The sequence below is a fragment of the Bidens hawaiensis genome, unplaced genomic scaffold, assembly GCF_021521415.1.
Source record: "Bidens hawaiensis isolate Kalapana, Puna unplaced genomic scaffold, B.hawaiensis_p1.1 tig00000190_1, whole genome shotgun sequence".
Classification (NCBI taxonomy): Eukaryota; Viridiplantae; Streptophyta; class Magnoliopsida; order Asterales; family Asteraceae; genus Bidens; species Bidens hawaiensis.
In genome coordinates this window covers 7,423,490-7,435,684 of record NW_027491020.1, presented here as the reverse complement: position 1 = coordinate 7,435,684, position 12,195 = coordinate 7,423,490, and the positions used below count along the sequence as shown (strand labels likewise).

Sequence of the window (12,195 nt, the reverse complement as noted above, 5' to 3'; positions counted from 1 at the left end):
GTTAAGACAAGGTTCGACCGTATGTGGATCCCACGCTATGGTGATCTTAGAAGTCGAATCTTAGATGAGGCTCATAAGTCAAGATATTCGATTCATCCAGGAGCTACAAAGATGTATCAAGATTTGAAAAGAGACTACTGGTGGCCTGGGATGAAGAATGATGTAGTGGATTATGTTAGTAAGTGCTTAAATTGCTTACAAGTCAAAGCCGAACATCAAAAGCCTTATGGGAAGATGCAACCGATAGATATACCTGAGTGGAAATGGGAACACATCACCATGGATTTCATAACTAAGCTACCTCGTACAGCTAAGCATCATGATACTATCTGGGTGATTGTGGACCGTTTGACCAAGAGTGCTCACTTTCTGCCCATACGAGAGGCCATCTCGTCAGAAACGTTAGCAAGCTTGTTCATTAAAGAAGTTGTAACCAAGCATGGAGTACCGTTATCGATCGTTTCTGATAGAGATACACGGTTTACTTCGAGGTTCTGGAAGAAATTCCATGAAGCTATGGGGACGAGGTTGAACATCAGTACGGCGTATCATCCTCAAACCGATGGACAGTCTGAAAAGACGATCCAAACCCTTGAGTATATGCTGCGTGCTTGTGTTTTAGATTTTGGTGGAAGTTGGGATGATCATCTGCACCTGGCAGAGTTCTCCTATAACAACAGTTACCATTCAAGTATTGGTATGCCACCGTTTGAGATGCTTTACGGTAGACGATGTAGAACCCCGGTGTGTTGGGGTGAGATTGGTCAAAAGGAAATGGGAAACCTAGAAGTGGTTCAAGAAATGTCTTCAAGGTTCGATCAGATCAAAGCAAGAATGAAAGCCGGTCAAGACAGACAGAAGTCGTATGCGGATAAGCGGCGACGACCGATTGAGTTTAACATTGATGACAATGTGATGCTTAAGGTCTCGCCTTGGAAAGGAATTATCCGTTTTAGAAAGAGGGGGAAATTGAGTCCAAGGTACATTGGACCGTTTAAAATTATAGATCGTGTAGGCGAAGTGGCTTATAAACTAGACTTGCCAGAAGAGTTAGAAGGAATTCATTCAACCTTCCATGTTTCTCATCTAAGAAAATTTCTAGCTGATGACACGTCCCACGTGCCATTAATGGACATTGAGGTTGATGAACAGTTGAACTACATTGAGCAACCGATCGAGATAGTTGACAGCAAAGAGAAGCAGCTTCGTCACAAGGTTATACCTTTAGTGAAGGTGATATGGAAGCATCGCAAAGGTTCAGATGCTACTTGGGAAGCGGAGGATGAGATGCGCAAGTTTTACCCAAATTTGTTTATGTAATAGTTAGGTTTCGGGGACGAAACCTCTTTAAGGAGGGAACACTTGTAACATCCTACTTTCGGTTATAATAATAAAAATAAATTTCGTTATTTCATAGTGGGTCGTTATCGGTTTAGATAAATAGAATACGAGTTGGGCTAGTGTTGGGTAAATGAATATGGGTTATGGACTTGGGTTAGGAAAGAAAGAAGGAAAGACCATGGGCTTAAGCCCATGATCCATAAATATATAAACCCTTAATATCCATTTAATCCTCATTCACACATATTCCATACACCACCCAAAACACACACTTAAGATTTCTCTCTAGTTCTTCCTTATCTCTAGCCGAAATCAAGAAGGAAACCGAGCACCGACCCAAGGTAATGATAGTTTAATATTGTACGATCCTAAAACGTTAGTTATAGTCGCGTAACGACGAGCCGACACCGTTACCGTTTAAATCACAAGATCCGGGTAGAATCAGGTATAAACCGGACCTAAGATGAGTTTAGGGATCACCCTAGATCAAATCTGGATCAAACGGGACGAAAAACGATGAAAACGGTGGAAGAGCGAGTGAGATCTCGTTTTTCCAGCGAAAACGCGGTTTTCCGGCGATGACGGCGCCGGAAAGGCAGCGCCGGAAAAGATAAAGGTGTTAGGGAATTTTCTCTGACCTAACCCTAGTTCGCTAAGGAAACTTAGAGAACTAGAGGGTGATTCTTTAGCTAGTTCGCTAAGGAAACATAGAGAACTATAGGGTGATTCTTTAGCTAGTTCGCTAAGGAAACTTAGAGAATCAGAGGGTGATTCTTTAGCTAGTTCGCTAAGGAAACTTAGAGAACTAGAGGGTGATTCTTTAGCTGATTCGCTAAGGAAACTTAGAGAACTAGAGGGTGATTCTTTAGCTAGTTCGCTAAGGAAACTTAGAGAATCAGAGGGTGATTCTTTAGCTAGTTCGCTAAGGAAACTTAGAGAACTACAGGGTGATTCTTTAGCTGATTCGCTAAGGGAACTTAGAGAACCAGAGGGTGATTCTTTAGCTGATTCGCACAAGGAAGCCTAACGAACTAGGCTTGATTCTTTATCTGATTCGTTAATGAAAAGGGTAACGAATTACCCTTGATTCTTTAAGACCATTCGTTAACAAAAATAACGAATTAGAAGGTCTAATTCGCTAAGACCAAAGTAACGAATTGAAGTTTAACAGAAGGACAGAATGGTCCCTGAACTTAGAAAGGAATGAATTAATTACAAATAAGCTAGTGATATGGCTAGTAATAGATAATTAATACGAGTAATTATTATACAGTTAGCCGCGCCCAACTGAAGAAAGGAATAACAATTAACGGTGAACGTAACCGACTTCAGGTGAGTTTCTAGCCCCACTTCTGTGTTATGTTTTAGGGGCTGTGTGCATACTCGATATGTTTGTTAATACACTTATCCTAAGTGATAAGTGTATGCCTTATATGAATGATGTGAAATGTATGAGTGATTGCTTGTTAGTACGTGAACGATCTTCGGATATTGCACGTACTGTCAGGTTGTAGTGTTACGTATAAGGTAAGTATAATGTATTTGCTTATATGTATGAATGTGATAAAGTTAATAAACGAAGGAAAGGCATGGTTGTATGGTAACGAAGAGGGACCAGACCCTAATAATATCTGTGATGTTAGGGACCAGACCCTAATAATATCTGTGATGTTATGGACCAGACCCTTATAATATCTGTGATGTTAGGGACCAGACCCTTATAATATTTGTGATGTTAGGGAACAGACCCTTATAATATCTGTGAGGTTATAGGGCGAAAGGCTCTTTAAAACGTATGATTATGTATGTAAAGAAAGTATGAAGGTAAGAATGAAAGTATATGCACTTATGTGTGTATGAAAGAAAGTTAAGAGGTTAAGTCTGAAATGTAAGAAGGTATTGTATGATTATGTGATTAACTAGAACTCACTCAGCGTAGCTGACTTTTAGTATGCACGCAGGTGAGTAGAACGAGGCAGGTAGCTTGAGGAGGACACATGGCAGAGTTGGACGAAGCTGGCATCTGAAGATTTTGCTATGATGTTTTATTTTAAAAGACTATGTTTTGTTTTTAAATGACTATGAATGCTCGATAAGACAAGAATTATGGTTATGGAATGTAATGGTTTGAATGTTTTTAATGTTCTGCGAATGTTTTAATTAACTCTGATATTTAGAACTGCGTTTATGAGTAAATCCAACACGAAAGTAGGGCTACCGGTAATGGGGCCTTACACTCGAACCCGCGCCCCCAGCATCATTGAATCTTAGCGCGCGCACCCATGGCCAACTGGTCTAGGGGTTTAGTTTGATTATGAACTGAAATGAGTAAATAATACCATAAAGACGCAGACCCAAACAAAACATATGAACCCTAGAATCGTTAATTCGTTTAATTGATTGTTGAATGATTAATTAAGTATATGGTTAATGATTACTAGTTAAAAACGACCATAATACCTAAGAAAATTACCAGATTCTGACATGAATTGATGGTGAACGATGAAACGAACACCGCGGCCAAAGACGAGCTTGGAAACGCGACCAAACTATCAAACTAATTCAATTGCTTCTGAAGATGGGTTCGCGATGTTGTAGGGATGGTACGGACGAGTTTAATTGGATTATCATTAACGATTACATGGGTCTTAAATTAGGGTTCAAGGTCGACGGTGGTGAGGGTATAAACGATTAATTAACAGCCAAAAAAATATAATTAAATATATGGTTAATGTCGGTCATGGTATATGGAATGTATCTAAACATTTAGTTGAAATATAAACATTGATTTCGTGTTCTAGGGTTAATTAGGCTGTCGGTTAGGTTAAAGATGGAAGAACAGATCATAGATGATACAATTGACATGATTAGAGGTGTGGTTAAGACCGATTTCAATGATAATAAGTGATTTCCAAAATCAATTCCGAAAATTATGGTCCAAGTTATTGATTTATAAACGGGTTTACGAATTGGGTTAATGGGTTGCACTGGGTAAACGAATATGGGTCATGGGCTATTAAGTTAAAATAACAATATATATATATATATATATATATATATATATATATATATATATATATAATATTTGCATTTTGGACCCTGAGGATTTAAGGTGGAAACATAAATGGGTAAAAGTATAAGTTTAGGTTAATTTTTGTCAAATTATGAAAGTTATAAATATGTTTTATATAATTAATTAAATAATAATATAAATATAGTTAATTTACTCGATAAATGCGGTAAAAATTCTCGAACATCGAGATTGGTCGGGTTTTAATGATAATATTAAATCTTGGAAAGTCCGAGTTGTTAAACATTATGCATATTCTCAATCTGTAAACCAAGACAATATTTGGTTTTCCCAAGGTCTTTCATTTCAAATTCTTTCTTTAAAAGAGCAATTGCTTCATTAATTTTCTTTTGTGTCCCAATTAAATTGAGATCATCAACATACGCAGCTATGATCACATTTCCTGATGTTGTCTTCTTAATGAAGACGCATGGACAAATAAGATTTTTTGTGCATTGTTTGCTTATCAAATAATCACTCAAACGATTGTACCACATCCTTCCAGATTGTTTTTAGTCCATACATGGATCTTTGTAACTCGATGGAATACATTTTCTTAAGCTTTGTGCTTAATGCTTCGGGGAGTTTAAATCCTTCAGGAATTTTCATATAGATGTCACTGTCTAGTGATCCATACAAGTAAGTTGTGACAACATCCATAAGACGCATCTCTAAATTTTTAGAGACTGCTAAGCTGATTAAATATCTAAACGTAATAGCATCCATAACAGGAGAATACGTTTCTTCATAGTCAATTCCTGGCCTCAGAGAAAAACCTTGAGCTACAAGTCTTGCTTTATATCTTGTAACTTCATTTTTATCATTTCGTTTTCTCACAAAAACCCATTTATATCCTACAGGCTTTATTGACTTTGGTGTAATGGCAATAGGTCCAAAAACCTTTCGATTGGTCAGTGAATTTAATTCAGCTGCATGGCATCTTTCCATTTGTTCCAATCTTGTCGATTTTTACAATCATCTACAAATTTTGGTTCAGGATCATCATTTTCTTCCATGATATCAATTGCCACAGAATATGAAAATACATCATAAATATTTTCCATATCATCTCGATCCCACATTATATGTGATTGCCATAGTTGATTGACAACTCTTTATTGGAATCATCTATTTCTTCCTGAGGGAAGGTTATATCATTTATTCCTTCCTGAGGGAAGGTTTTGTCAACCATTCTTTCCTTAGGGTCCGTATCCTTTTCAGAGCTCTTTATTTTCGAGGATTTTTATCCTTTGAACCGATTGGCCTTCCGTGTTTTAAACGTTTTTAGGATTCATTAGGCATTTTGTTATCTACTTGATTGTTTGGAATCTCAATTCAAATTGGGGCATTAGCAGCTGGTATGTGAGATTTAGTAACTCTGTTTGTATCAGTAAATGCATCAGGCAATTAATTTGCAATTTCTTGTAGGTGTATTATTTTTGAACCTCTGTCTCACATTGTTTAGTCCTTGGATCAAAATGTAACAATGAAGGTACACACCATGAGACATCATTTTCTTGTTTTTTCTTTTCTCCCCTAATGCCGGGAAAAATGCCTCGTTAAAGCGGCAATCAGTAATACGTGTTGTAAATACATCACCCGTTAAAGGTTCAAGATATCTTATGATGGAAGCGGATTCGTATCCAACATATATTCCCAACCATCTTTAAGGACCCATTTTTGTGCGTTGTGGTGGTCAATAGGAACATACACTGCATATCCAAAAATTCTAATATGGGATATATCTGGTTGTTGGCCAGAGGCAAGTTGTAGCGGAGAGAATTTATGATTTGCACTTGGTCTCACAGGAATTAATGTTCCAGCATGCATAATTGCATGACCCCAAATACAAACAGGGAGTTTTGTCCTCATTATTAGTGGTCTAGCTATTAACTTTAGGCGTTTGATCAATGACTCGGCTAAACCATTTTGTGTGTGTACGTGAGCAACAAGGTGTTCAACAACAATCCCCACAGACATGCAATAATAATCAAAAGCATGTGATGTAAATTCTCCCGCATTATCAAGTCTTACTCTTTTAATGGTATAGTCGGGAAAATGTGCACGTAATTTGATAATCTGAGTAAGAAATTTTGAAAAAGCGACATTACGAGACGTTAATAAAGAACATCAGACTAATAGCTGGATGCGTCTATTAAGACCATGAAGTATCTAAATGGTCCACATGGTGGATGGATTGGTCCACATATGTCACCTTGAATTCTTTCAAGAAACATTGGTGATTCTTTATCAACTTTTAATGGTGAAGACCTTGTAATTAATTTGCCAAGAGAACAAGATGTACATTGAGGAATTTTATCTATTATGTGGATCTTTTGATCTTCAAATGGATGCCCATGTGTATTTTCAATTATCCTTTTCATCATTGTGGATCCTGGATGGCCTCATATGTCATGCCATAAGTTTATGATACCAGAATCACAACAATTTTCTTTGACTGCCATATGTGTTTAAGCACATTTATATATGTATAATGTAAACCAGAATGGAGCATTGGAATTTTTTCCAATATCTTATCTTTGCTTATGATATGCAAATATTTTTTATTACTATCAGTCCTTGATTGAGTATCATATCCATTATGATATATGTTTTTGAAACTCAACAAATTTCTTGTCGATTTTAGGGAAAATAAAGCATTTTCTATTTTGAGCTTTGTACCATTTGGTAATGCTAAATTAGCTTTTCCCATTCCTTCTATCAAGTTTGTAGGACCTGATATTGTATTAATGATCCCTTTTGTTGGTTTCAGCTCATAAAAATATTTTGTAGATCTAAGTATAGTATGCGTGGCTCCACTATCCGCTATACATATATCTTCTTCATTTATTTGAACTTGTGCTCCAGTGATTTTCATTTTCAATCTTGAAAATATTTAAGAAAAATAATAAGTGTATAACGAAGACAATATGATATATTTTAATAAGAACTTTATTCAATTGAAAAATGAACAGTACATGAAGAAAAACACATAGCTAAAGATAATAAGAAAACACACTTAATTGTTGCATATAAGTATTGTCGTCAAGCAACGTTTGTTTCAGAGTTCCACATCAAAGTCTACAATGTTCAGCTCAACATTGAGATCATTAAAGTTATCCACATGGTTCACTTCTTTCTCTTTTATTTTAAGAGAGGCTTGATATAGTTCACATAGATGTGGAGTTGTACGACAAGCCTTTACCAGTGGTTTGTACTTCCACATCTAAAACAGGAAGTGCCATTGTTTTCGGACCTACCAGCTTCATTCCATTTATTGAGTTGGTTGGAATTGTTATTTTGTGGAGCGTGGTAATTGGTGGTTCTTTGATTTCGACCACGACCTCGGCCACGACCACGTCCACGACCATGAAAATTACTTGGTGATTATTATTACCTTTGAATGGACGGCTTCGACCATTAGAGTAATTTTTATCAAAATGGCCACGACCACGGCCTCGTACCCACTTTTTTTCTTTAGTGTCATTATTAGTAGCAATATTTGCTTCTGGGGTTGCTAGTGATCCGGTGGGACGAGATTGATGATTTTCATTAAAAGCTCGTTATTCTTTTCTGCTACGAGGAGAAATGAATTTAGATAAGAATATCTTATAAATTTTAGCAACCTATATTGGTGTTGCAATATTTGATGCATGAAATGTGGAGAAAGTTTTCTCCAACATATCTTCCTCGGTAACAGTTGGCCCACAAAATTGGAGCGTTGAGCATATTCTGAACAAAGCAGAGGCGTACTCATTTACTTTTTTGAAATCTTGGAACCTGAGATTGTTCAATTCATCTCTAGCAGTGAGAAGTAGAAGTTCCTTTTGATGATCAAATCTGCTTTTTAAATCTTCCCACAAAACGTAGGGATTCTCACAATTTGAATACTCAAATTGTAACATCTCGTCAATGTGTTTGTGGAGGAAGACATAGGCTTTTTCCCTGTCTTGTTCCTCAAAATAATTTCCTTCTGTTATCGCATTCAAAACACCCATTGATTTGAGATGTCGTTTAACATGTGCCGTCCACGACATATAATTATCTCCGGTGATATTAAGAGCTGGAAATTCAAGTTTTGCGATGTTTGCCATTATATTACTAAACAAAAATAAGATAAACATTAGGATTACATACTTATTAAATTGAAAGAAAATACAAAGGTAGAGCCATAACAAAATATAAGAAAATGAAAAAGTCAAACTCCTTAGGAGGGAGATTACATATTAAGAACAATAAGATTATTAGCATTATGGTGGTTAACACCAAAACCGGATGGATCATTTCTTGAAAATTATCTTAAGTAATCTTGAGGTAAAGAGTGTTTATGGTGAAATAAATGAGACTGAAAATTAGTAATTTATAGGGTAAATTTATACCCGTTAATAACGGTTATATTACCGTTATAGCCGTTACATAACGGCTATATATATGTATAGATAAGTATGTGTATAAATAATATTTATTTTATAAAGTAAGATAATAAATAAGGTAGTAAATAAAGTTTATTTTATAAAATATATAATTAGTATGTACAATAATAAGAATAGAATTGTTAGTATAAATAAATCTAACTTCTAAATGAAAAATTAGCGTGCATATATAAATAAAAGTTAGTTGCGATGAAAGTAAAAATTAGACGGATAATGAAAAGTTAGAATAGTTATCAAATTTTAGTAACATTGTTTATACACATTATTGTTATTACTTAGTATATGCATATGTATTTTTCTAATGTAGATAATTAAAGAAGTGTTGATGATGCTTATGTGGATACCTTTGTGCATATTACCTTTCTTGATTAGAATATAAGCGGCTCGTGCTAATAACGTGTTATAATTTAACAAGAATTAACACAAGATTAGTGCTAAGACTTGAGAACTTTGAGAGAATTTGACAAAGAGAGAAAGTACTGAAATGTATCACTTATGAATATGTATGTATGAGGTGCATTTTCTCCTTTACATTGAGCTAGTATTTATGCTACAAAAAATTAACTTTTTCTCTAGACAAGATTAACTATTTGATGGTCATGGAGTATGGCACATTATCAATAAGTTTGACAAAGAGCTCATCCACTTGCTTGATAGATATGGATGGTAAATCTTGATCTTGTAAAAATATATATTTATAACAATATGTATTTTATAACAGTCAAAGCAGTAAATGTATCATTAGAGATGAGCTCACTTACAACATCTTAGACACATTACATTGTTGTTCGTAGCAAAACCCTGGTTGCAAAAGTCTGAAATGTTTGGTCCGACATTCAAGTCCGCAGACTGGAGCACACATTCAAATTTATATGTCATTAAGGCCGAATTTTAGACTCGAGATGTGTGTCATGGAGTCATATTTTGAAGGCACGTGAGGCGTCCTCGTACCATCCTATGCGCACCGCTTAGATAATGGGTCTCAACTTGGTAAGAGTTGGATCCGAGAATTGCAAAGACTTCTAGGATACACATACACTCTTAATTAATTGTTGAGTGGCTCGGAAAGGATATACAAAAGTTGACTTTGAACTAATACGTTTAACCACAATTTGAGTAAACGCGATTTTACAACATTTGGCACACAACATCTAGCTTTATTGAACTAAGTTGAAGAACTAATAAATTCAGCTTGGTAGGTGGCTAGTTAGGAAAGTAATGCTCATTATATATATATTGAGGTCTTCACGATGTAATAGTATATATTACTAGTAGTTGGTCGGTCCCTCTATTATTATTGTTTGGTGTTGAAAAAGAATCTATAATAAACTACACTGCTTGCATCCAAAGCAATCATTCTATGGCCACTTGCTTCTTGTTTTATTGGTTAATTTAGGGTAATTTTTGGCAAAACTAGCTGGTGGCTGGTAGCTGGAAGCTGGTAGCTGTAGCTTTTAGATATATTTAGGTGTTTGGTAAAGTAGCTGAAGCTTTTAATAAAATGTATAAAATGACCAAAATAGACATAACCAAATAACTAAAAAACATAATACTAAATGTAATCACACACACAAATATATACTTACATTTATATATATGTATATATATATGTGTGTGTGTGTTTTGTTCTCAATTAAATAAAACATAGTCAATACCAAAAGTCGAGAATAAAATATAATGTTGTTATATCGTTATTGTCGTGCATTCCATATCAAAGTAGCAATATTGTTGCGAACAAATTTCATCTCATTCGTTGCTCCTTCAAATAGACCATTGGTGCTTGTGTCATGGTTACTAACATCATTAAGTTCATCTTGTGGTATGTAGTTTGGATGTTGCTCCATTGTAGTAAACATGATATCTTTTTGAGAATTACGTATATAGTTATGCAATGCAAATGTAGCCATGATAACATCAATTTGTGTTTGAACGCTATACTTGGGCATTATACCAAGTATCTTAAATCGTTTCTTCAAAATTCCAAATGACCTCTCAATATAACTTCGTAAAGATGAATGTGAACGGTTTAAAAGCTTCTTGCATATTATTCGGGGGCTCTCTTTGAAATTGAGATTGATGGTATCTTGTCTTGGAATATGGAACAAGGTATCCTTTTCTGCATGGATATCCTTTATCAACCAAATAATATCTGCTTGATAAACGAGTTGAAAAACAAAAGACGTTGGGAATTATTAAAAATAACATAAACAACTCCATATTATGTTTAAACAATTATAAATACTACCTTCAGGTGGGTGTGGGAAGTTGAATTTACTATCCTGGGTTGCGTTAATGAAAACACGTGTGTCATGTGCTGAACCCTCCCATCCGATCGATACGAATGTGAAACACATATTGAAATCACATGTTGCCATTACGTTGAAAGTTGGTATCCCTTTTCTACCAATATAAGGTAGTTGTTGACTCTCTGGGATGCAGGCCCCTATGTGTGTACCGTTAATACATCCGATACAATCCTAATATAATTTGAAATTAGTTAAGTAACAAAATAAACAAGCATGAATGACATTAATTAATTCAATACCTTGAAATACGGCATGTATCTTTTGTCGTTCAAGATTTGAGGTGGTACAAATTCAAAAGTTGGATCTTTTGGTCTTATAATGTCGCATGCTAGACCTTGAAAACCTTTATCTCTACCGGATATTGCCTCTAGAACTTCATGAAATGCTCTACTAATAGTCTCCCAAGAACGTTGAAAACGCTCCCAAACATCCCTGTTAGATAATCCCAATGCCAATGGATACAGAAATATCCCCACCTTCTCACAAGTTGACATTATATCACTCGACTGCAATCCATAGTTTGATTCAAGCTCTCTACATAATTTCATAAACACGTTTGGATGCATTCTAAATGCATTTACACATCGTATAGGATTTCCATTCAAAACTTCCATTATCCAAGCCTGCCCCGTTTGTGATGATGTCATGCATGGTTCTTTGTATATATGCTTATAATAGTATGCAGCAACTAGATCACTTGTATAAGTTGAATCCAACAAAAATTATAACAATGCAGTTTCTGCTTCTTCTTACTTGTTTCATTATTCATAATAACCCTGGTAATAAATTCAATATCAGCTTAACTTATAAACACATAACTAGCTAAAACATAAACACATAAATAGCTTAATATATAAAGATGTAAATAACATTCTCAAATAAATAAAAATTAAAATAAAAAGATATCAAATAACTTCTTATATATTCATGCCACTAAAACATCAAGGTAAAAAACAATTAATCAATCCAAAAGAAATAAAGTTCAAACAAATAGAGACAATAATGTCTTTGTAACATATCCTTAAAGAAAACTTTAGTCGGTGAG

General features: G+C 35.1%; 1 protein-coding gene across 1 annotated transcript; it reads right to left on the bottom strand.

Annotated features, from left to right (window-relative positions):
- Nucleotides 1-8,037: 8,037 nt before the first annotated feature.
- On the bottom strand, nt 8,038-8,505 carry LOC143591900 (uncharacterized). The gene has a single exon (XM_077071988.1). It carries the CDS (start codon nt 8,503-8,505, stop codon nt 8,038-8,040), a length of 468 nt encoding a protein of 155 aa, XP_076928103.1.
- Between the last annotated feature and the right edge of the window lie 3,690 nt (nt 8,506-12,195).